Consider the following 26092-nt stretch of genomic DNA (forward strand, 5'->3'; position numbering starts at 1 on the left):
CACCAAAAGGAGGGCATACCCCAAGGCCAGTGTCCCTCTCTGATGGGTGCATCCCCACCCCCATGGGCAGGTGTATCCCAAGCAGGGTGCACCCCTAGGACAGTGTCACCTTCAGGGTGTCACTCCAAGGAAGGTGTCACTTTCAAGTACGTGGTCTCCAAAGAGGGTACCACTTCCAAGAAGGCGCACCCCAAGGAGGGTTCAACCCAAGCGGGGTGCACCCCAAGGATGTCACCCTTAGGCAGCTGCATGCCCCAGGTAGATGTCACTCCAAGGAAGGTGCCACCAGCAGCCAGCTGCACCCCCTGACAGGTGCCATCCCACACCAGGTACACCATAAGGAGGGTGCATCCCAAGGAGTGTCCCCGTCAGGCAGGGGCACCCCAAGGAAGGTGTACACTAAGGGTGGTGTCACCCCAAGGAGGGTGTCACTCCTAGGCAGGTGCCCTCCTGGGAGGGTGTCACCCCAGGGAGGGTGTCACTCCTAAGCAGGTGCATGGCAGGGAGGGTGTACCCTAAGGATGGTGTCACCCAAGGAGGGTGTCACCCCCAGGGGGGTGTCCCACAGGGAGGGTTTACCCTAAGGAGGGTATCAGACCCAGCAGGTGCCCCCCAAGGAGGGTGTCACTCCCAGGTGGGTCCCCCCTAAGGAGGTTGCCCCCCAAGGAGGGTGTCACTCCCAGGTGGGTACCCCTAAGGAGGTTGCCCCCCAAGGAGGGTGTCGCTCCCAGGTGGGTACCCCTAAGGAGGTTGCCCCCCAAGGAGGGTGTCGCTCCCAGGCAGGTGCCCCCCAGGGAGGGTGTCCCCCCCCGGCCGGGCGCCCCCGCGCAGGGTGCAGCAGCAGGAGGCACGCCCCGAGGCGGGTGTCACCCCAGGCCCATGCCGCCCTGCGGTGTCACCCCGGGCAGGTGCGCCCCGCGGCGGGTCCCCCCTCGGCCAGCACCGGCGGCGGGGCGCGCCCCTCCCCGCCCCCGCTCCCGCCGCGCCCGCCGCGCCCGCCGCGCGCCGCCGCGCCCGCCCGCCTTGCCGCGCCGAGCCGAGCCGCGCCGAGCCGAGCCGAGCCGCGCCGGGGCCGGCCCTGTGCATTGTGGTCCGGCGGCGGGGGGCGAAGATGGCCGAGAAGCAGAAGCACGACGGGCGGGTGAAGATCGGTCACTACGTGCTGGGCGACACGCTGGGGGTCGGCACCTTCGGCAAAGTCAAGAGCTGAGTACCGCGGCCGCGGGGAGGGGGCCGGGCTCGCCGCGCTGCGCCCCCCGCCGCGCTCCCTCCCGTCTCCCGCCGCTGCCGCGGGGCCTCCGCGCCGGGCATCGCCGCGGCCGGGCCGCGCAGCATCCCCGGGGAGCGGCGGGGCGGGGGGGGGGCGGTGGAGCCTGGCGCCGCCCCGGTGGGCACGGGCTGGGGGCGGCCCCCGCTCAGGGCGGGTGTGGGGGGGCGCAGGTGGTCGTGGGCAGCCGGGGGGGACGCGGCCCTCGCCCCTGGGCAGCGGGGCGGCGAGCTGCATCCCCTGCGCCCCGGCCCGCGGCGGGACCCCCCCGAAACTTTCCTCCCTCGGCGGGGGAGAGGTGATGGGGCGGCTGGGCAGCATGGCCGGGCGGCCTCCCGCGCCGTGCCCCCGCGCCCCGGGGGGCCGGGGGGAGCGAGATCCGGGAGCCGGGGGGCTGTGCTGCTGCCCCCCGCGCCGCCGGGCAGCCTGGACCGTCCGCGGGCTGCGCGCCGGGACCCTCGGTCGTGCCGGGGTGGGCAGCTCCCCTTTGCAAGGCACCAGCTTTGCTCTGCCTGGCCGTAACAGCTGCCAAGACTTGCATTCCTTCTTCCTGGGAATCCTACCATTACACGCCAATTTTATTTTCCAATCAATATATTAAAGAAAACCAACAACCCAACCAAGCAACAAAATCTCTTGTCCGAGCAAAACGGGAAGCTGCGATTCCCGGCTGGAAGCGGGTTCCGCGGGAGCGGGGGCAGCAGCCGCCCCGTGCCCGAGGGGCGATGTGCCCGCATCGGCCGCTGGCGTTTTAAAATAAATGCAAACTGACAGCCGGGGCAAGAACCCACCGCAACCACTGGGGCTAAACCCACCTGTGGCCGTTCATCAGCCCCCTAAAAATATATCGCTGTGTTTAATCCCAAACCGCAAATTTACTGACTGAAGAATTATCGGAATAAATTACTTCTAAGAGTAAGGACCATTTAAATCAGTCATGTGTACCAGCAGACCTCAAAAAGTGCTCCAAAGGCAATTTTTTTCTTGCAGGCCAAATGAAGGCTGCCCACAATAGCCTTTTTTCCTTAGCTACTTTTCGGGAGTAACGGGCACAAATACCCCCCACCCCACATATGACCTGACTTTAGTAAAAACTGACAGTTTCCAAAGAAACATTTCAAATAAAAGAGATTTCCTAGCTCAAAACCCCTTATGGGTAAGTAGTACCCTTTATAATTATTTTTTTCTTCCCCCTTAATATATTGCCTACAACTGACAGGTGAAATTTGGACGTGACATTGGAAACAGATGAAGAAACTAGACCTCCTATTTATACAGAATTACAGCATTTTAATCAAATGCACTTTAGGAAAACCTGTATTCAACCCTGTTTAGCAAGAAACATGAGAAGAGCAAAGAGATTTCTGCCTGATTGGTTCAAGCTTTGAATAGGTTGTGTATAATAATTGCTTTTTCACTAAGAAGGCTGGTGCCATCGGTGGCGTTTCTTGCTGCTGATGTGTTTTCTCCAAACTCTGCCTTCCACGAGACTTTGCAAAAGGCACTTTTCCCTGCCTTCCTCCTCAAGGTTAAGGAATCATAAATTGCAATTGTTAAGGGTTACAGTTATTAAGGAAGTAAAAAAAATGGCAATGAAAAGGAGGATTTAGTGATGATGGGGTACTGACCAGAGCTTGGATTTGTAGCTGGAGCTGAATAGTCACTTTGAGCCATCAGGGACCAGAAATGCGACAAAAAAAGTCCCTGCTGCCCTGTCAGGATGTTCGTTCTGGCTCATCACTGCCATCAGTGAACTGATCCTCCTACAGACCAGGTGAACACTGCAAAATACCTGTTCGTTTCAAGCTCAGTCAGTTCCTTGATCTCATTTAGGGAAAGACCACACAAGGCACGGAGGGGAGCAGATAGGTTGGCAGATGGGAGCAGGATTTTGGTGATAACACTGAAATTCCAGCTGGAAATAGTGATGGAAATACAGCAACTGTTGGAAGAGAGGCAGGAGTTACTGTGGTGGATGTGAATGTGGTGGATGGACAGGAGGTGTCATGCCAAGGGTCAATGTTACTGCGCAGGATTTTGCTAAATACAGGCAGAGCTGGTGGTAGTTAGTTCTCCTGTCCTCCAGGCCAAAGGAAGATTAATTTGCAGAAAATAGATCTGAGGAAATTATCTTGGATTTTGAGTTTAGTGAAGCAGTGAAGGAAGGAGGTAGCATCTCCTCAGCTGGTGGTTGGTAAGAACAGATTAGTCAAATCGCTGCTGTGTTTGTCCAGGGCACATCCCACCCTGCTGGTCCATGAAGAGCTCTGCCGTGATCACAGCCCTCGCACAACAAGGTTCACAGCCGTTGCAGCTTGGAGACCTTCAGTCAGAACCCAGCAGAGTTACACAAATATTTTTCCATGTGGTTCCATGCATGACATCCCTAGTGGCCACTTGGTGGTTTCTTCCCCCACTTGTTGGCCATTGAGGTGACCAATTTGTGGTCCCTCAAGGACTGGCAGTGCTTGGGTTATGTTTATGTTGGTTACGATGGCACCTCCATGGGCTCAAGTCGGGGTCAAATCCCATTTTCCCAGGCACTGGACCATTGCTGCTGAAGGACAAAGCTTGGCTGTAGTCGTCAAACTGTAGAAAGTTGTAGCAGATAAACTAAAAGAGACTGAACAGATGAAGGGAAGGGAAGGGAAGGATGATGCACCATACGAGCAAGTGCCACTGGGGCAGAATTAATACAGCCTTGCTAAATATACGCTTTGGGTGGACTTCATTCTTAACTTTGGGATAAGGTAAGGGCTGGCACAACTGATAGGAGTTTTCGTGCCCCTCCATAAACTTACATTCCCCTGGAGCATTTGCAAAAATGTTAACTGCTCGTGCTGCCTGAGCTGCATCAAACAGACACTCAGAGGCAGGCTTCCTCAGAACCTGCTGTAAAAACCATGCTGTCAAGGGGTTTTAATGATTATCTCAGCTTACGGCTTTATAAACAGTGTTCCTGCTCATTTTTTTTTCCTCTTACAAAAACAACTAAATTAGAAGGGTCTCCTTTCAGAAACTAATTCTATTACATCTCTTCCCTTTGTTGCTTGATAGCATCTGGTGCTGAAGCATTCTCGTGCCCAGGCAGTGCAAGCAGATGGGGTGCCAGCTAAGGACACTCACACCATGTCCCACGTGGTGTTGGCTTTTGGAGTTTAGGGTCAGCGTTGCCATCTAGCCATTATAGGATGGGGTTTTTTTGCAGCACAGGATGAGGTGCCGCTCCTCGTCTCCATGCCAAATCCATCTCCCCTGCTTGTCCCAGCAGGGTTCCGGCTGGTGGTTTTAATCTGTGGTGGAGCTTACCTGAGACAAGACACATGCTCAAATCCCTTTTCTAATACTGCTGCACAGCCCTCCCTCCTCCCCCCAGGCTTTTTAATCCACGGAGGTAGTGAGGGAAGGAGGAGGCTTCCTCATCACCACCCAAGAGCACCACTGCCCATCCTTGGGACGAGGAGAGGACAAACCCATCAGAGATGAGCTGCACAAGCATCCCCTTTCCGTGGCTGTGGGAGGCATGGGACCTGCCGCTGCTCCTCATCTTGGGGCTGGATCGTCCCACCAGCGTGCTGCAGCACAGGGGCTCGGGGCAGTGACTCTGAGCAGAGGGAAGGTTGTCCTTACTGCCTCATGTCAAAACTCCTGCCTCTGCAGGCTGCAGCTGGAGAGACCTGAAAGGCTTAAAAACTCTCCCACCACACAGCAAATTATGTTCTTTCTTTGTCTCCACCTCTCAAGGCGTTCGAGTAGGCTTAACAAGCCACTGGGGACTGAAACAATATCGCTGTATCTAATGCTTACTGTAAGCAAAAGATGGATTACAATATAGACTGTTTATTTTTAATTATTAATGTGTTTGAGCTAGCAAACCTTCGCAGGGTTACACATTGTTTGTCATGGATGGAAAGGAGATGAACTGTTCTGCAGTGGTATTAAAAACAATAATTATTCATCCTGGGCATGGCCTTTTTTTTTTTTTTCCCCAAGTATGTAATAAAAATTTTTCAAAAGGGTATGCTGGGATAAGGCCAGAAAGGCTTGTCTTGCAACAAAGAATGGCAGAAATTGGGGTTTTCTTCCTCGTTCAGCAATAAGCCTCTTTGCTTTTCTGTTCCTCCGTTTCCCAACTGTTGGCTTAGTGTGTTATAATTCTTTAATGGAGCTGAATGAGTCAAGGACGGCTTTCAAAGTACAGCTTCTCGTGCTCCCAGGAAAGAGAGAGCAGAGGTGTTGCAGTGCTGTAGTTGACCAAATCAAACGCTGCTGGTGAACTGATCTCAAAAGTCATCTGCTGAAGTTGTCTTACACCCCTCTGTCATGCTTTCCCCAGCCTCCTCAGTGTAACGTACACCATCCATATACCATGACAGCCTTGGCAAAGAGAGGTCAGTGCCCTTTATAGGACTGGTATTGGCACAACCTGGGGAGAATTTCTTGCAGTGAACAAAGAGGCAATACCCCAGCCCCCTTGCAAGCCCCGCTAAAGCTTGAGCGTGCTTTTGTACCCCTTGCACACGCGCTGCTTTGCAGAGTCTTTCTCCAGCAAAGCCTCCTTCCATGGGGCAGGCTCCCCACTGCCTTGCTCTCCTCTCCCCAAGGATGCACCTGAGAAAATGCCTCCTCAGACTATTTCCAGCGCTGTCCTTGCACCACACAAGAGGAATTATCTGCCTCCTCCAGCCCTTCGCTAATCCCTAAATTGCATCTATGCTGCAAGGCTTAGTTTATTTTCATTTCATCTAGTAGATTTAAGTATTGCAAGGAATAAAATGGACATGCAAAGTGGTGCTTTAATTTTCAAGGGCAGTAAAGTGTTTTATTTTTAGGATGCTCTTACTGAGGAAAGAATCTCTGGCAGGTCTTATCTGGTGGCTAATAATAGTGACCTGGCATGCCCCGAGCAGCGCCGGCGCTGCCGCCCTGCCCTTCTCACGCCGTTCGCTTCTGTCAGCTCATTAGGGCCTCCAAAATTACAGTCTCTAATAATGTAATAACAAGGTTTGTTCGTAATTATTAACTCCTTGTGCTCTATGTTATTACTGGAAGGGTAACCTTCATAATTAGAGAGCACAAATATTTACTGTAAGCAGGTTTTCTGTGCATCTTTAGAAAACCATCAGTGTGTCACCATTTTTAATGTGACATTGGAAAATACTCAGAAGGGGTAGCTCATGGCCACAGAACCCTTTTAGATATAAACATCTACCTGGCAGTTTTCAAGCAGTTTCTGCTGTTAACTTCAATATAAATCTTGCTTCCTTGGGGCTTTTTATTTTTTGTATAGTCTGTTTATTGATAACAAATGGATCAAACGCTGAATTCATTTCACATTATCAGGTTAGTGCAATTCCCCCAGTGACAGTGGTGCAACTCCCAGTTTGCGGTTACTGTTTGTCACTGTACACAGGAGATAAGCATCAGCGTCTCAATGTACCAAGTGCATATTATAAAAACCCATACTGAAGTTTGTATCTTTTCTAAAACCAGAATTTGCCATTGCAATACAGCAGTGTTCCTGCAGCTTGTCATCAAACTAAGAAGCATACTTGAGAATGTATAAATAGAAATTCATTTTAGTAATGCAAATCCTTCAGTCTTATTTCGGGCAGGGAAAATCCCTGTATCTTTTTTTTTTTTTTTTTAAAGTGTGATGGTCTAGTTTTAAGACTGGGTTTATTAGGGATTTAATCAATCAGTGTGTTACAGTGGAGATTTTCCTCTGCCATTTAAATATATCTCTTTCTGATTAATCTAGCTTTTACATGCTATAAATCCTTCCAGATTAGCTTCGGGTATGACCTCCTCCAGTAATTCACTCTGTTTTATTTACTTGAGTGTTCTTTGCAGATAAGTCCCCTCTCTTCTGCCTTCCATGACTCCACTGGGAAAACAATAGAAGTGAAGAGACAAACCCCAAATTTAAAATATTTCACCCCTCATCTTTTGGTTTGTTCCCTTCGAAAGTTGCTTTTTGCTTCTAAACCACAGTGTCCTAAATTGCTGGTGTGAATCTTGCTGCACCGTTTAGTGACTGTGCAATGCTCTCTTCCTAATAGTTGGCGAACACCAGCTGACAGGGCACAAAGTCGCAGTAAAAATACTCAACAGACAGAAAATACGCAGCCTGGATGTAGTTGGGAAGATCAAACGAGAAATTCAAAATCTGAAACTCTTCCGGCACCCTCACATTATCAAACTGTGAGTACCCTTTCTGCCGTGGGTTCAGCTCCATCTGCAAGGACTCTGCACACACAGCTGGCTTGGTTTCGGGAGACGGCTTAGAGTTGTAGAAAATGTTAGGGATGTGGTCAGGTTTTTGTGTGCTGGAGCCAAACATCACTTTTGGAGAGTCTCCCACTAACTTATGGGGGACACACTTGACACTTTGAGAAACGACGGAAGGTGCATCCTCCGTTGGGAGCCTGAGTTATTGTAACAGCCCACAGACTGATGTCCCTGCGTCAGGTTTTGCTCAGAGCTGTCCTCTCTTCTACGCAGAGGCCATCAGAAAGGTGCTTAGTGAGGGTCTGGGCTCTCCTGCCTGAGGGTGCCATCAGGGATTTCTGTGATGACCCTTTTTAGGCTTCATATCTCCAGGCTTGAAGCTGCTGAGGATTGTGCTTGAGGAACTGCAGCACAGGCAGGCTCACAGAGTGAAGCCTTGGCTTGAAGTCAATAGGATTTATGTTTTAATGGCCTGATTATCCAGAGCTTAAAGGAACATTTTTTTTTTTTTTAATTTATTATTCAGGCACAAGTTTTCCAAGTTGCCACTCTGATGAACCTGAATTTCAGTTGTAAATCAGCACCTGCACTCCAGCCTCTGGGATTCCTTCTCAATCCCCAGTTTGTGCAGCCAGTCCACATTAATGAGGCACTCGATAATATCTTTGGCATTTCTATAAAAGAAAGCTGTTGAATGGTAACTGCAAGGATAAGTTGACATTTGGGTCAGCCTTAAAACTGGCATGAGATATAGCAAATACCTGGGACTTAGAGGCAAGAGAAAACAAATTCTCTTTACAGTTAAATAACTAACCATGCAGCAACTGTTGACTTTAGAGCAACTTCACCGTTCCGTGGATTTATTGGAGAACAGATCAGTATTATTTCACAAAAGAGCCAGCAAGAGTCCCCAGCTGTGTATCCAGCATCCTGCAAGTTATGTCTTGTTCACACATTTGGCGAAGTATTAAAGCCTAGAAATTAAATCCAGTTTAAAAATATCAGTGTCCTGTAGTACATAGTGCAAACATGAAATACAGCAATATAGAAGAGAGGTGCATAAACCTCCTCTTTTAATAGCTTTTTACATGTATATAAAAGAAATAGTGGGGCAATTAACAGTAACTTAGATGTCTGAATCCAAAGAACTTGAGAATCAGGTTATTCCTATTGATCTCTATGGGACTATCACCTTTCCACTTGCTGATCTCTGGAAGTGGTTTGAAATCTGTTTGTTACAAATTATAACCCATGGAAATTCAGCTGTTAAAAAAAAAAGAAAAAAAAAAGGCAAGCAAACAACAATGTATCTGAAATAAAAGAGAGGGGAGTCTCTGCTGGTGCTGCTATGAATTCCTGTAGCTGCATTGACCTCCTCCGATCACTGGCAGTTTATACCAGCTGGGACACTGAAATGCCTTTGCAGTGCTTGGGGACCATTTTGAATGGAAACAGAATAAATTTGGAAGTCAAGGGTGATATTCCTTTTTTTTTTTTTTCCCCTCTCCCCTATTCTAAAATATAGAGGGCTTTAATATTTGAAAAATAACTTTTGGGGTGTTCATCTTTGTTTCTGCACCTTTCCAAAAGAAGCTCCCTGTAACATCTAGTTCTTCTTTATCCTTGATATGAAGGAAACCAAATATACCCCCACCCCCAGCTAACGAAGCCTTCATTTCTAAAGTTCTTGTTGCAGATCTTAGCCAAAATGGAAATTTGAAAGTCAGGACAGTCCTAAATGGGATAGGATTGTCTGGCAGAGATTTCAGAGGATTATTTAAAAGCTTGAAGGAAAACCGTAGGTCTGTAAAAGAGATCCTTTCACAGTCAAGTGAAAGATTAGACTTGAAATAAGAGATGGCATTTCAGAGGTGGAAAGCAGTTATAAATGCAAGATCCAAACAAATGCATTATTTTAAGTGTTCATGTGCAACTAATAATCCATTTAAAAGCCTTTCCCTGTTCTTATTGATTTATTTATTTTTTTTCTCTAAATCTGCTTGGTTTTTTGAAGGTACCAGGTCATCAGCACACCGACAGACTTCTTCATGGTCATGGAATACGTATCTGGCGGTGAATTATTTGATTACATCTGTAAGCATGGACGTGTAAGTGCCAGTACCATGTCAGCCCAAACACTTGTGTGGGAAGAGGATGGTGTTTAGAAGCAAAACAACTGCTAAAGGGAATGTGGTTAAGGTTAAGGCCCAAAATAGAAGCTGCTTCACAGCAATCTCAACTGGAACATCTCATGCCGGCTCGCGTAAAAGTTGCGTGCAATTTTTTGCAACATCCTCTGATTTATTCCGATATGCAAACCAAAATATCCAAGGTAACGTGTTGCTTAGTGCAAATATTTGGAAAACTAGCATATTTTTGTAATCTTTAGCTATGGGTTGCCTGTCAAAACACCCACAGTTCAGCAGCAGATTTACAGCATCGGAGGGGAGGACCACGCGGTGTGGTCTCCATCCACTGGATATTTTCAGTGGCTAATTTGGATCCTTTCCGAACTTTGGCATTCAGAAACTAAATTTTTCATGAAGAGAGTCTTCAGGAAGTCGTCCTTAAAAATAATCAGTCCCCTCATTTTAAATACAATTTCTGTAATACAGTTCATAAAACTTTATAGCTAAGACAGCTAGATAGTTGATTAAAATTATCACAATATTCCACCTTTGGCTTTTTTTTCTCCTGAAGCTATCTGTCCATGAGGAATTGCTCCCTGCAGCATCCTCCAGGGATGTTTTGTCCAGCCTTGATCTGCATGTGCTGTGTAGCAAAGCTGGTCTTGTTGGGACAGGAGGCCATTGCCTTGTAGGTGCCACCAGTAAGTTCTTGAGAGCTCAGCTAAATTTACATTTCTTATTTCATCTCTGGGCTGTATCATTTGCAAACACTAGCACATTATGAAATGCAAGGGGGGGAAAGTCTGCTTTATTTGCTGCTTCTGGTCACAAGCACGCTGTGATTTTCTCTCCATGCCCTGGAACATTTTGGCTCCTTGCTAAGTCAAACCTTCCCCTGCCAGCTCTGCAGGCAGACCAACCTTCAGGACTCTTTCCCCTTGCATCCACAGGTTGAAGAGGCAGAAGCTCGACGCCTTTTCCAGCAGATTCTCTCTGCGGTGGATTACTGCCACAGACACATGGTTGTCCACCGAGACCTGAAACCGGAGAACGTGCTGCTGGACGCACACATGAATGCAAAGATAGCCGATTTTGGTATGTGACCCCAGCAGCATTCCAGAAATGCAGCCAGCTCCGAGGCGCTTCCTGGAGCGTGTCGGTGTAGCAAGCCTTAGAAAACCCGGAGCCTGCTTTCCTAACCACTAGCAGTTGCTTTACCTGAAAAGCCCACAGTTATAAACACCGGCCTTTTTGCAAAAGCAGGGATTACTTATTGTAGGCTGCTTCTGTACTGGCATTGAGAGTAGAGCAGCAAAGTAATTTGCAAATCTTCGCTATGTTTTAGCATAATCACCTAATATAAAGATGTAGCTAATTTAAGTTTAAGGCAGACTCCGTGCAGTGAATTCCAGGGCGAGCTGGCTGCCTGTGTTTATTTTCATGCATGTTCTCCATACGTTTGGCTGTGTGCTCTTGGCCTCACTTCATTTTACAAATGGGCAGTAACAGGAGCCTTTAAGTGGCATTACCGATTGAAATCCATTGAAATAGTTGGGCTACCAGCTCAGTCCCGGTGAGTCCTTTCGACCAGTGATAAATCCTTCTGAAGATTTACTAATCTCACAGCCCCCCTATAAAGTAAGTGCTCTGGGATGAATTATGTCTGTTCTCCTCTGTGCTGTGGAATTTAGAGCTTGGGGAAGCGAAGTGAGCCTGGAGTGAATATTCCTTGGTTGAATGTGAAAATAACAACAACAGTAACAATAGTAACAATAAGAACAGTAACAACAACAACAATAATAATGATAATTTTCAAATCAGCTCAAAGGAGTCTATCTAAATTATAGCAACAGTTCTCCAGATTTCCCCCTCCACTTGTTGTACCTCTCCTCTGTGCGGTACAGAGTCCTCTGTGCCTGGACCTTCACATAAAACACCAATATGTAGCATGCATCTTGTTTTTAGGATTGTCCAACATGATGTCAGATGGTGAATTTCTCCGTACCAGCTGTGGCTCCCCAAATTATGCGGCCCCTGAAGTCATCTCTGGGAGGTAGGACACACTACATCTAAGCAGAGCCTATGTGAGCAATTGGTCTTTAAATTTGTTCTTGGGATTGGAAACACCTTTGCTAGCAAAAGCAGCTGAATCCTTTCAGCCTGTATTTTATGTTTGGGTGAATCCACTGGCAAAAATCTGAGGGTGTTTTCTTGGTTATTACATTTCTTAGTAGCTGTAAGAGCAAACCACATTTTGCTAAAGATGTTTTCTTTGTTGGAATTACTAACAGCAGATGTCAGCTGTTTATATTGCTAATTAAAGAGGGTGAAAATTACTCTTTGGATGCAAATACTGAGGTTTCAGATGGAAAGGCTTTTCCAGGCCACCTCCTTCTCTCCTGCCCACCTATAATATACAACACAGGTTTAACGGGGAAACTAACTTCACTAACAGAAGAATCAGGAAGATCGTTAATCACTTCCCTACACTGCTGAACTCTCGTGTTGAGTGTCTTCTGGTTCCTTAAACTAGGGGTTTTGTTCATGAGGGTAGGTTCAACCATCATAACTTTGGTTTTGAATTGATGAATTGAATTGACAAACCTCCAGTGTGGTTGCATCTCTCAGCGTACAACATCTGCATGACACATAGCATGTCGAATGCACTCTGCAAGGTTGGGTTGGACTTAACACTTCTATATCAACATGGTAATCTCCTGTATTTTCATGGCAGAAACCTGTTAGAATATACTTATTTCCCTGACTCTCTCTATAATAGCATAGCAAGCGTTGAAAATACAGATTTTCAAATTTTCAGTCCTCTGTATGATCCTTCTCATTATCTGCCCCATATTTTTTGAATCAGCCTTCAAATGAGTGTTAGTTTTCCTAATCCAGCATATTTCTGCCTATAACTGTAGCTTTTAAATACAACAATATTTTGTTCAAAGTGTGTTCACCGTGATTATGATTATTTTATTCTCATTTACACCAGTGTGAGTGTTGGCAGAGTATCCTAGGAATTAGACTAGCATCCAACAAACCCTGTTGTGACTACAGCTCTACGTGGGAAAGCAAGACAAACCTTATTGTCAAGAGGGGGACAAAGCCAAAAACTCTACCATGATTCCAAAAAAATACTGTTTTCATGCCCTTTCCAGTAAAGGCCAGGTGCACATTTTTTTTGGTTTGTATAGGAGACAAAGCACGGGGCAGATCAACAAGCAGGATTTAGTCCCTGGATGCAGAGCCTGATCGTTCCAAGGGTACAGGCAATACAGCTTGTTAACAGCAAAAGTAAGAAGGGAACATAAACCCAAGCCTACGTGTTGCACTGTTTCACGGGCTGCAGCTGCAGCCCTCCAGCATCAGCGCTGCTTACAGTACTGGTGATGCTTGAGGCTTGTACCCCTGATGATCACGCCAAGCTGCCCTCTGCTCAGCACCACGGCAGCATACACGCTGCATTTGCGGGGGAGAGGCGTGACGGCTGCTGCTGCGGCAGGCTGCCTGCCTTACCTCGCCGGCGGGTGTGCAGGGCAGGGGTGGCTGGATCCCAGCTCCTGCCTGTGCTGGCTAGAGCACAAAAGCAGTAGAATGTGACCGCCTGGGTTTCACAGTCATAAAAGTGCATCTGGTTCGGTCTTAAAACTCCAATCGACCGTTCAGGCAATGCAGTTATCAGCAATCAGGCTTCCTATCTGTTGGAACTGGGCATGGAGCCAGGACCAAGGGGGCAGCTAGCTAATCATTCCAAAATGACTGCTGCTGTCCCTGGCCTCAGCAGGGACCGTCTCACCCTTGGAGAGGCAGAGCTGGTGTTTTGGGGCTGTTCAGAGAATGGCCACGTGCACGGCTGGTGCTTTTTGTACACCGGCGTGTCTGCGGCGATGCTTTTCAGGAGAAGCCAGTGCAGGAGGCTGAGGTTTCACGAAGAGACTTCTGTATTTCCATCTCACCCTCTGTGTTTTGGTCGGGTTTTACAGCCCAAGGGTGAACACTGCCTCCCAACACCTCTGAGAAAGCATCCGTTGGAGCAGAAAGAGACAAACAAGTCGGGCAAGCAAGCAGCTGCCAACCCCATGTATTTGGGGTGTCCCGACTTGGTGATGCCAGGGGGTGCATTAGCAGCTTGTCGGAAGCGGGAACGCTTGCATACCAGCACATAAACTTCCAGTGAAAATGAACACTCAGAGATACAGTATCTGCTGCTGTTTAATCTGCCTCACCAAATGAACAGAAATTGCTGGCTGAGCCCTTGAGGCGAAGGAGCAAATAAGCCTGGCAGGGCTCTTGGAAACGTGGGGTCTGGCTTTTTGGAGGGTCTGGTGGAGGCAGGGGTGTACGCGGCTGTCCGGAGGAGCGTGGGCAGTCAGCACCAGCTCTGCCGTGTCATCCCCCCTCGCCCCCGAGTGGTTTGGCTCAGGCAGGTTCGGCCAGGGGAATCCACGTGAGCAGCCCCAGGGTGGGCTGCAGCTCTGGCCCCAGTGGAACTGGCAGCGGGTCCCCAGCTCACCCAGTGGGACCTGCTCGCTAGCTAAGGAGGGGAGGCCGGGGGGTGACACCTTTCTCCTGCCCTTGCCTTCGCGCAGGCTCTACGCCGGCCCAGAGGTGGACATCTGGAGCTGCGGTGTTATCCTCTACGCCCTCCTCTGCGGCACTCTGCCTTTTGACGACGAGCACGTGCCCACCCTCTTCAAGAAGATCCGGGGAGGTGTTTTTTACATCCCCGAATACCTCAACCGCTCCGTCGCCACTCTCCTCATGCACATGCTGCAGGTTGACCCCCTCAAGCGAGCAACCATCAAGGACATCAGGTCAGCCCAGTGGGATGGAGTGGGCTGGCTGTGGTTGGGGGGCTTTGGTGGGCCAGTGGCAATGAGGGGGGCTGTCCTGGGGGTCCCCTGTTGGCGGGTGTGCAGAGTGGTTTAAAGAAGTAGTTGGCTAATCCAGCTGGTTTTTGTGGTGAGTGATTTGAGGAGCACTCCTGCACCCTTCTGTGCTGATGGAGAGGTGGGCGCTGCTGGCTGGCAGTGGGCGACGATGAACAGGGTGATGACTTTTTATATATCTATATATATATATGTATATTAAAATGCTATTTTATTGCATTATAAAACGGCCTCAAAAATCTCTTAATGGTGCTTAGCAAAACCAGCTATATCACGCAATAATCCTAAGAACTTAATATTCACCAGCCATTTTTCATTACTTTATTTCAAGACTACCTCCCTCTGGGTGCCAGTTCAGAATAAGAGGGTAATCATTGTAATTAGTGTCTATCCAATAAAAAAGGAGGAGAAACCCAAGAATTACTAACTTAATCCATAAATATCAGATATAGTTTCAAATGTGAGCAAATGGTTCATCTTTAAATGCAGCACAGTTTTCTTTCCTAGTCAATGAGTGCAGTGCCCGTGAGCCTTTTACCTGCATGCGTCACTGCGGAAATTCCAGGTAAAGGGAACCACTGGGCTCTTAAGCAGATATTTGTGTCTGCAGAGGTCATTAAAAGTCCGTGGCTGGTAGGAGGACTTCGGAATTCTCACAATCTGAGCCATTTCAGAAACATTTTGTAAGACTGCAGCCCGATACGCATTTTATGAAATTTACAGTAATCATTACATCTAGCTGGCGTGCAAAGCGTAATACTGCTAGGACTTTCAGGAGTTCTTAGGCTTTTAATGCATCCGCAATGGATGGCCTTAATTTTACCCTTCAAGTAAAACCAAGTAAAATGTCTTTTTTAGTTCTGAGTTCCTTAAGACTAGAGGATTTAATTACATGTTAGAGCAGCAGCGTATGTAGCAAGATTACAAGTTGATATGTAGAACCTATAGGCAAGGCCCTCTATGGCATTTAGCCGCTTAATTATCATTGACTTCATGGTAAATCAGTGGGAGTCAGGGACCCGGATAGCTTTGATGCTTTCTATCTCTATCAGACCCATGGTAATCAAAGAGCGTGAGCATCTTGCAAGTGCTGGGAGGTTAGTTCAAAGCCAAGTGAGCCAGCGGCCGTGCTTGCGGAGCGTGGTGGCTGTCGCAGGACAGGGGGACCGTGCAGGGCTGGGCTGAGCTCCCCAGGCTGCAGCTGAGGGTTAGTCGGAGCTGGAGCAAGCGAGGGGCTGGTGGCAGCAGCTGCCGCAGCTTGCCTTGCACAGAGCTCACGGTGGCTCCTCTGCTTTTCCCCAGGGAGCACGAATGGTTTAAGGAGGAGCTGCCCAGTTACCTGTTCCCAGAGGACCCTTCTTATGATGCCACCGTCATCGACGACGACGCAGTTCGGGAGGTCTGTGAAAAGTTTGAATGCACCGAGTCGGAGGTGATGAACAGCCTGTACAGCGGTGACCCTCAGGACCAGCTGGCGGTGGCTTACCACCTCGTCATCGACAACCGGAGGATCATGAACCAAGCCAGTGAGTTCTACCTCGCCTCCAGCCCCCCCACCGGCTCCTTCATGGACGACAGCACCCTGCACATCCCTCCCGGCGTGAAGCCGCACCCCGAGCGGATGCCACCGTTGATAGCGGACAGCCCCAAAGCGCGATGTCCTTTGGATGCCCTCAACACCACAAAGCCCAAACCCCTGACTGTCAAAAAGGCCAAGTGGCACCTGGGGATCCGCAGCCAGAGCAAACCCTATGACATCATGGCCGAGGTGTACCGTGCCATGAAACAGCTGGACTTCGAGTGGAAGGTAGGGAGTGCTGGGGCTTCCTGGTGCTTTCCAAGGGTTATTTGCTCATGAGCTGAATTGCTCAGGGCGGGTGGGAAGTATGGGTACAGCTTCACCTGCTTCCAGATAAATGCCCCCGATGTGCAATAATCCCTGCTATTGCTTGTTAAGACAAACGCACTGCATTAAGGTGGTAGCTGTGGTTAAATATCCGTGGTGTTTGTTTATGGTGTGAAATAAGAGTTTTCCTTCTGAATGCTTCAAGCCCCTGGCTGGACAGATGATTCTGCCTCATTTAGCCGCAGGGATAAGAGGAGCCAGTCACATTTCTAATTCCAGTGGCTAATTCCTCGTGAGGAATCGAGTGCTCCTGGGCAAAGTAACTCTCACTGTTTCTTACTTGGGTCCTATCAGTCGTGTGCGCTGAAATGGCACGGTGCGCATCTTCTTAAAAGATGCACAGGTGAGGGGCGGGGGGGCAGGAGTTTGTATCACTGATGCAGCAGCATTTTCCTCGATGAAGGTGGAGCCTGGTGCGAGCATCAGGAGCAAGGTAAGGTGAGAATTTCAGCCCAGATCTTCATCACCAGAGGAGACCCTCCTCGCTCCAGGTCCCAAGGGTTGCACAGTGTGAACATCACTATGCCACTTCTTCAAAGCCTCCTAGCTCCTCCTTATTTTTGATAATATGTATGTAAAGCCAAGTAGTGCCCAGGAATCTGATTTCACTGCACCAGCCAGGAGATGGGCTGTCTCCAGCTGCATATGCCTGCACCAGCCAGACATGCGTTAGCTGCGTGGTTTTGCAGAGAGTGAACAAACCTGATGTATTTCTGGTACAGCTTCACAAACTGAGTCAGCCCAACATCTTCATGTAGGCAGTGGAGCTTATTTTGTATGGGGAGGTTTCACAATAGTCTTCCCCACCCTAAGAATAACTTCAGATGTGATTTTTCATCAAAATAGCTTTCTTCTTCACGCAGTTGCTTCTTAAATATAGTACAGAGAAAAAAGCTCATTGCAAGTGAGAGGCAGCAGATCGTGGGGTGGGAAGTGGCAAGAGAAGATCGAGGCTGATTCACGAGCAGTGGATTTCGCCGTGCTGATGGGAGAGGTTACTTTGCCTAGCTGCCCAGCCTGCCCTGGTGTCACCGACACAGTCCTCATACGCAGGTCTGCAAATGGACTTTTTGGCTGGTATGGCCATTGATGCTGGTGAGGGAGGAGCAAACATCAGTTTGGTGCCTGGCAGCTGGGTCACGGCAGCTTTGTCTGCCAGCAGCTGCTGAATCAGAGCTCTAAGAAGCGTTTTAAAACAGGAGGGAAGAGGATGTGAAGCCGCTTGCTTAATTTTATAGGCACTGTTATTTCTAGAAACTGTTTTTCTCAGCGGATGTCTTGCTAGTATTGAGAAGAAAATAAGGAAAGACAAGTTCTTCTTGCTACCTTGAATCTTACCCCTGAAAGCAGGTTTCCCATTGCAGGTGGTGAACTCCTACCACCTCAGAGTGCGCCGCAAGAACCCGGTGACGGGCAATTATGTGAAGATGAGCCTGCAGCTCTACCAGGTTGACAACCGCAGCTATCTTCTGGACTTCAAAAGCATCGATGGTAAGCGGGAAATGGTGCAACATGAGATTTAAAGCACATAAAATGGCAAGTTTGGAAGTCTAAAAAAAGAATTTAAAAATCATTCTTTGCATTTTCAAGTGCTTAGGCAGCCATTTAAAGTCAGCAAAAGCCCTTTTCATCCATTTGTCTCCACCATCGTTAATAGTTCCTTACCAAACATGCATGGAAGATGCCCGACTAATGCCACTCTTTTCTTTCTTTTTTTTTTTTTTTGTATGTAAGATGACGTGATGGAGCAGAGGTCTGGCTCATCCACGCCACAGCGCTCCTGCTCCGCCGCCGGCTTGCACCGGCCAAGGCTGAGCATCGATGCCGCCGCGGCCGCCGAGTGCCAGTCGCTGATGGGCTCCCTGAGCGGCTCCTTCGTTGGCAGCATCCCCTCGGTGACACCACGCCTGGGGAGCCACACCATGGACTTCTTCGAGATGTGTGCCAGCCTGATCATGGCCCTGGCTCGCTGATGGGCAGCACTGAGGCACCGGTCCCTCCGCACACGGTACTGCACTGTGAGGATCTGGTCTGACTTGTCCGTTCCTTTTTTCTTCTGCTTCGTTCCTCCTCCTTTGCCCCTCACTGCTCCACCGCCTGCGAGACAGAGCCAATTCCAGACCCAAAATGTACTCCCTTCTAACAAGGCACTGAGGAAATTAAGAATAACTTCATTTCACTCGTTACACCATGGTGAAATGTATCCAATACCCTTTTATTCCTAGTGAACCCAATGGGAAATGTTTGCATGGCTATGAAGTAGCAAATGTATCACTGAGTTTTTGGAAAACACCTCCCCCCAGTTCATCCTGAGTTTACAGAGCCGTGGCCAAACCTCCTGCGCTGTAGGTAGCGTGCAGTGGGACTGATGCTGTGTCCCCTTTGCTGTGCAGAGCAGAGGCAGGCTGGGCTGAGCCAGCTCAGAGGGGTCGACCAGGAGCTACGCAGAACGGAGTGGAGGGGTAATGAAGTAGCTCTGCGGCGTTCACACCTGGGTGCCAGCAGCCGCTGGCCTCTGGTAACACTTTCCTCCTAAAACTAGCAGCTGCTTAGATGTGTCTGCACTAGTGCAATATGCCATCCCTCCCTGCTGTTTTTTATTCCCCTGCTAAACGTGGGGAGGGAAGGTGGGATGTGCAAAGGTCCTGTTGCAAACGTGCTGTGGGAAAGCCTCCATGTGTCAAGTCTTTGCAGCGGAGTGTCCCATAAGAGGCTTTATTTCCTCCTCCCGAGAGCCCCGGACGGCACCAACCCGCTCACCACGTTCAAAGATGAAGGCTGCTTGCCTTTCTTCCAGCCCTTAATCGTCACCCCCCTCCAACCCGCTCACCCGCCCCTGCCGCGGCGCCACTCCAGGGGCAATCCCAGGCAGGATTCAGCTGAGCCATCGATGGACGGCAGGATGCCGATGAGCCACCCAAAACCCCAGCACTTTGCCCAGCCTTCGCCCAAGGGTGGCCTCGTCACTGCCGGGCCAGAGCCAGCAGCGTCACCCAGCTCCGAAGCATTTACCTCTTGCCTTTCCCATGGGAAGCCTTTCCCTGTTGTTACCACCCTAAAATCGCTGCCAAATCCGCCTTCCCTGCCTTCCCTGCTCGCCGCCTCGTGCTGCCGGAGACTCGCTTTCCGTGCCGGAGGGCTCTCCCGTCCCGCTGCCGCCCGCCGGACCATCACCTGCACCGCTCCGCCGGTGAGGCAGGGCAGCTGGATGCACAGGTCTACTGTTGCTTTACTGCTGGCTATCTGAAGGATAGGTTTTTATTTCTTAAGACAAACTACAGGGATTTTAAAGGTTAAATTCCTGTTATTCAAGGGTAAACTCTGATACACGTGTGACTTCTTTGTTTAAAAGAATAATTATTTTTTATTACAGAGGCTTAATCTAATGGGCAGCATTGGCATCTGCTTGGCTTTGCTCTGGTATTTAATCCCATTTGCTTCATTACGAAGGAACATAACAATCTAATCAGTCAAGAAACATACTTTATGTAAACTTTGCCAAAAAAATCCTGGGTGGACTTTTTTTTCTTTTTCTTTTTGCTTTTTTGTTTTGTTTTGGTTTGTTTGTTTTGTTTTGTTTTAAGAAACAAAACAAAGGATAACTTTTGCTGGTCCCAGGTATGCAGTCATTCAACTTTTAAAAAAATCGATTCCATCTTTTTGATAGCTTCTTATGACCCACTGAGGTTTTTTGCTAGGTTTTTTTGTACAGTGGCACTTTAATTTATACTTTCTGCAAGTTTCTATGAAAAGTGAGGAGGAGAATGACACATTAAGCCTTTTGTACTAATCACTTTGGGTAATGAAAACAAGTACGGGATATTTTTGCCATCTACTGGCAGTTAAATGGACATTTTCAGCTCAAAGTCCCTTTTTCTAAAACAACACAAAATTGCCTTACTTTTGTTACAGATTACGCATGGATTCTCACTAATGAGACTTTACAACTCCAATTTTTCCAGAAGCCGCACAAACTAGAAATCTTCCAAAAAAATATCAGTTTTGCTGTTAAGTTCTCGTAAGCTAAATCCACCGCAGCAGTGGTTGGATTGTAAACCTGGCAGCAGAACGATTTTGTTTTTAAAAGAAATACCGGAAACATTTGTAGTACTCCTAGGTTTTGTAATGAGCTTTTTATTATATTATCATTATTAAATAAATACTCTGGGGTGGAGGACAGCTCTGGTACTGTGCCTGGTGGCTATCAGATGGTGCGTCTCCAGTGCTGTGGTGTGAGCGGGTCATACCTGGCGAGGATGGAGACTCCAGACTCCCGCATGCCAAAACCCCCACCCTAGAGCCAAAGCTGAGCAGCCCCCAGCTCTGTAGAAGCTTTCGGATCAGTGCTGAGATGCAAGCAAATGCTGAGCAAACAGTCCTGAATGGGTTTGGGTGCTAGAGAGAAGCCCCTTTGGAAAGGAGCAGGGAAGGGTGGCTGAGCGGCCGTAGGGTCAGACATTATTTCCATCCAGGGAGCAGCTGCAAGTGTCCATACCCCCTCTGTGAAATGCGTTTGACATGTAAAAGGCTGTTTGCACTATTGCTCACAACTGCGCATCTTGCCAAGTTGCTTGTCCTGGAGACACCTGCAGCCCCGTGGATAAGGGGCTGGTGTGTTAGATGTGATCTGTGGTTCAGAAGCAGATAGATAGATAGATGTCTTGCCTTAAGATAACGCGTGTCCTCTGGGATTTCCTACCCAGCAGAGCTAATAGTATTAAACAGCAGCAAACGCCCTTGGGAGGAAATAATTGCTTCCTGGAGGTGTGTGGGTGGTAGAATAAGCCCTTGTGGCACTTGGCATCTTCTCAGACCCATGCAGACATTAACTTCTGTATAGGATCATAGAATCATTTAGGTTGGAAAAGACCTTTAAGATAGTCAAGTCCAACTGTTAACCCAGCGCTGCCAAGTCCACCACTAAACCATGTCGCTAAGTACCACAACTGCACGTCCTTTAAATCCCTCCAGGGATGGTGACTCCATCACATCCCTGGGCAGCCTGTTCCAGTGCTTGACCATTCTTTCATTGAAGGAATTTTTCCTAATATCTGGTCTAAACCTCCCCTGGCACAATTTGAGGCTGTTTCCTCTTGTCCTGTCGTTTGTGACCTGGCAGAAGAGACCAAGACCCACCTGCCTACACCCTCCTTTCAGGCAGCTGTAGAGAGTGAGAAGGTCCCCCCTGAGCTGCCTCCTCTCCAGGCCAAACACCCCAGTTCCCTCAGCTGCTCCTCATCAGCCTTGTGCTCCAGACACAGCTTCACCAGCCTCGCTGCCCGTCTCCGTACACGTTCCAGCCCCTCTACATCCTTCTTGGTGTGAGGGGCCCAAACCTGAACCCAGGATTCGAGGGGCGGCCTCACCAGTGCCGAGTACAGGGGCATGGTCACTGCCCTGGTCCTGCTGGCCACACTGTGTCTGACACAAGCCAGGATGCTGTTGGCCACCTTGGCCACACCGCTGGCTCATGTTCAGCCGGCCGTCAACCAGCCCCCCAGCCAGTGCTGCCTAGAAGGCGGTAAGGGTGGCTCAGTTTTCCATATGGAAAGACACAAAGATGATGCAACTTTCCTGCTGGACGTCAGCTGAGGCAGTGGAGCGGTAGGACTGAGTACAGTGCCTCCTCGACAAAGGCATCAGGTTGACCTGGCCATTACAGCCTTAGCCAAATCCACCCTGCGTTTTGAAATATTTTGAGAAGTTGCACTTTTTTTAATGTTTTTTGGGTTTTTTTAAATTTTATCTTCAAATAGGCTGTTTTCTAGTTCCCAGCTGCAAAGAAGCTGCTGCCCTCCAGTTACGTTTTCCAGAGGAAAAGTTTCACTTTTGCACTGTTACACTGTGGTCACTTGTTTTTTCTTTTTGAGTTATGCTGGTACATGCATGAGCATCAGGAAAAGCAGGGTAGATGTATCTGAACTACAGAAACTTGAATTACGCCAAGTGCAATTCTTGAAAAGCCACTGGACAGCTGTGCTTTACAGCCACACACTCACCCAGAATTCGCTTCAGCCCAAAGGGGAAGAGACAAAATGCAAAGGCTATAGAGCTCAGCTAGGCTCCGGCATGAACCCCCAGCACCTGGATGAGTTAATTTAGAAAGAGCTTGTACTGTACTAGTTGGCAAGTATATATATATATATATATATATATGCATATATTATATATGTATACATATATATTTTTAAAACCCCATAGGTAGCATCCCTGTCATTGGTCTCTCGGTTGTATTTGCCCAGCGGGGTAGGTGTGCGCCCTGGACACCTGCCATCGCACGCACTAATCCCGGCATGCAGGAGGACCCAGAAAAAGGGGATGATATTTTTACACCCTCTTCTAGGTAAAGCCCATGAGTAGCTTAGCTGACCCCATCGGACCCAGCACGGCCTCGTCCGGGGAAGGGGGGAGAGGTGGCATCGGGAGCCATGAGCATCCTTCCCTCCCACCCTCCCTGGCCAAAGCCCTGTTGCCGACGGGGTTTGGGGCAGTTTTATTTTCAGGAGTCAGAGCTGAGCAGGCGAAGGCAGCAGGACATTTTTTTTCTCTTAACGGGTCAGAAATGCATCTTCAGCGTGTGTGTCCAATTTAGCATTTCCTAAGGTGTGTACAAGCACAGGGGTATAATGATGGGTAGCGTTGTAAAAAATGAAGCAACTAGTTAGTGTCTGTTGTATATAAATTTTTTTTGTGTGATGATAATGCCATTTGTATTGGAATAGACGAAGTTTGAACAAAATAACCATTCTGTCTACTCCTTTTCATTTTACTGCTCTCTACCATCAGTCATCTTGTGCGCACCCATACAGAGGGAAGAGACACCTATACGTAGGACATGAAATCGTGCCTTCGACATGCATTAGGACTGCTGGAAGCAGCAGCTTTATTTCACAAGGTGCACAAATCCCCCAGCTCACGCACAATCCCACTGCTGAGACACGCAGGCCGTGTTCCTAAATACTTGAAGTACCATTTGTCGTGCGGTTATTTGTCTTCCCCCGTTTATTAGCTGAGAGGAGAAGGGGGAAGAAGACTCGTACGTCCATCCCTTTGAATGAGCCAAACAAAACCCCGCTCCAGCTCCTGCAGTATTTTCCTGGAAAGTTTTAGTATCCGTTTTTGTTTCAGGTGTATGATGTACCTACTAGAGTCACCTTTCTCAAGGTCTTACAATGGTATGGGCTTCCCATTTAGTGCTTCCCTTGGGCTTCCTTCGCCCTTCCCTTAAATATTCCCTTTTTTGTCACTCACTTACAAAAAACCCAACAGCTTCTTGTAATTCTGAATTTCCAGCCTGCCCCTTGGACATGGAGTTAACGATTCGTTCAGCAGTACCTCACTCCCGTGCCTGAGGGAAGACCTGGTTTTCAGAATTCTCACATCATATCTATTGACCAAACACTGACTTTTGCAGAGAACAAGCCTGGTATTGCAGGTATTCGGTGCACAAATCTTTGCTCGTTTTGATCATCAAAATTAGGAGAACTGGATGGTCAATCAGAGCTCTAGCTACAAAGCATGAGTACATGTTTGGTGTTAGAAGAATTCTGTTTTCAGCAAAAGCCTTGAAATACCTGCTGAAGCTGCCTTAATTTAAAAATCAAAGTTTATTTGTAAGACTCATCTCTTTTTTTTTTCCCACATTTTGAAATAGTTTATTTATCCTCATCTCACAAAGCTGTGAAGTAGATACTGTAGACATGGTAATATTTATTCTTGTTGCTGAAAGCATGTTCATGTTTTTTATCATGTTATATTCACATGTTTTGTACCTCAATGCATTTGGGTGTTTTGTTTTTTTTCTTTTAGAGTGCAAAGCAAAACTGAATCCCAGGATTACTGTAGCGCCCCAGCATCTTTGGGCAGACAAACCTCAGCTCTATGAGAGAGATGAACCAGACTAGTCCATTTTATTTTTTCATTTGTACTATAAGGAGTATTTATGATTTATTATATTATTTATTTATGATTTGTTGTTGTTGTTGTTAAAATACTGAACTTTAAAAAACTCTTGAGTATAAACATCCCTTCAAACGGATCATTAACATGAAGCTCAGAATAAAATCCTGAGCTCTATAAATACTCCATCCTTCTTGGTATTTTCTGTTTTGTCAACTGATGGACTCGAGGAGGTTTCATTTCCAAGTTAATTGCTGTAGTGCTTTCTGGGACTGGCTGCTGTGGAAGGGCACAGGGCCTGGGTTCAGTTTTGTCCTTTGTGCGAGTAACTGTACATTAGATAATCACAACGGAGCCTTTTACCTTCCATTGATGGTGTGGAAAGTGTTTCTTGGTGTACTGCACTGCATGTGATAGCTGTCTCCATGGCTTACATTTGCACTTTAATAAACTTCAGAGATGAAAAGAGACATAAGCAACAAATCCTTAAAACTTCCTTATTGCACAGTCCCTATTTGCAGGCTGGTGTTGGCTGGTAAAGCTTCCCTCTGGAGATGCTCCCAGCATATCCTGGCTGTGGGACCATGGATGCCTCCAGGCCTTGTGGGGTGGGACAGGGAGGGGAGTAAGATAAACAGCTTCCCCAACCCAAAATATATGCCAGGAGTCAGGCCCAAAAGTTTTCTTTGGTATTAATGTGCATCCAGCAGAGCTGATGGACCTGTGCTAACTCAGATCTCAACTCCTTAAGCAAAAGCACAGTGAAAAAATAAGTTAAAGGTATTGTGCAAAAATAACCTTTCATAGCAGAAAAGGTGTTGGGGGGTGGGAGGGGATTGGACACTTAGTTCATATACGCCTGTGATGCAGTGGGATGTAACTCCAGTTAAAGCACAAAGCTGCAGGAAGTGCTCCAGCTCCATCCCTATCTGCACTCTCCTTTTTACACCATTTAGTGATACAGAATTGGCTTCTTAAGAAATTTCAGTTCGCCCTCAGGTCCAGCAGATCACAACTGTTATCGTGATGATTTCCATTTTGAGAAGAAACGTGGAGAAACAGGGTTTAAAATTCACATGAGAATTATTTTAAGTTTTGATACGTTTAGGATGTACCAGCAAGGCTATAAAAGAAAAAAAGGAATGGTTTAATTTCCTGACCTAAGTTTAATTTCTGGACCTCACTATAGCCAGCCTCTGGTTTAATTGAGGAAATCTAAGTAGCTGTATGTAAAGCATTTCTGTATTGTCTCGAGCCATTCTGTACCAAGCGCTTTCCTTCTGTACATGCATTGGAATCGGCTCGTGAAAAAAAAACAGTTCTTACTGCACTGCAAGGTGTCCTCGCACGCAGCCACTGCCAGCAGCAGGGCAGCAGCGTGTGTTTTGCATCGAGCTGTGTCACAGCCCACGAGGACTGTCCGTAATTGCACCAGGATCGGGACCCGATCACGTCTGTCACAGGATGTATAGGGGGAATTTTAAAAAAAACTTGATTTCAAAAAAAAGAAAAAGACAAACTAGTCAAGTAACTTCCTTGGGACACAAAAAAGCACTGGCACATGTGGCTAATTCAAGATTTGCCTGTGGTGCTTGCAGAGCGTGTGATTGATAGACTTCAGGAGTTGTGTGCTAGCGCTGGATGGGGGGAGGATGAGGAAGGAGCTGGGGAAGGGAGTGTTTTCTTCATAGGCTCAATCCTAAACATTGCCATGGAAAAAAGCCCCCGAGGTAAACGGTCTCCCCAGCTTCCTTGGGGGAGCTCCCTG

The 26092-nt window shown here is 48.0% G+C and overlaps 1 protein-coding gene across 1 annotated transcript; it reads left to right on the forward strand.

Annotated features, from left to right (window-relative positions):
- Positions 1-1022: 1022 nt before the first annotated feature.
- Positions 1023-24794, forward strand: PRKAA2 (protein kinase AMP-activated catalytic subunit alpha 2). Its single transcript, XM_040610672.1, has 9 exons — positions 1023-1205; positions 7330-7471; positions 9513-9606; positions 10578-10722; positions 11593-11680; positions 14220-14444; positions 15822-16326; positions 17790-17916; positions 18160-24794. Exons 1-9 carry the CDS (start codon positions 1112-1114, stop codon positions 18396-18398), a joined length of 1659 nt encoding a protein of 552 aa, XP_040466606.1. The 5' UTR covers positions 1023-1111; the 3' UTR covers positions 18399-24794.
- The last annotated feature ends 1298 nt before the right edge of the window (positions 24795-26092 follow it).

The sequence above is a fragment of the Falco naumanni genome, chromosome 11 (assembly GCF_017639655.2).
Source record: "Falco naumanni isolate bFalNau1 chromosome 11, bFalNau1.pat, whole genome shotgun sequence".
In the NCBI taxonomy this organism is placed as follows: Eukaryota; Metazoa; Chordata; class Aves; order Falconiformes; family Falconidae; genus Falco; species Falco naumanni.

Bases quoted from the DNA above. Each gene is read 5' to 3' on its own strand.
- PRKAA2 (XM_040610672.1), top strand. From the start codon at position 1,112: ATGGCCGAGAAGCAGAAGCACGACGGGCGGGTGAAGATCGGTCACTAC. The intron at 14,445-15,821 runs GTCAGCCCAGTG...GCTTTTCCCCAG, and splicing joins GCAACCATCAAGGACATCAG to GGAGCACGAATGGTTTAAGG. The intron at 17,917-18,159 runs GTAAGCGGGAAA...TTTGTATGTAAG, and splicing joins GGACTTCAAAAGCATCGATG to ATGACGTGATGGAGCAGAGG.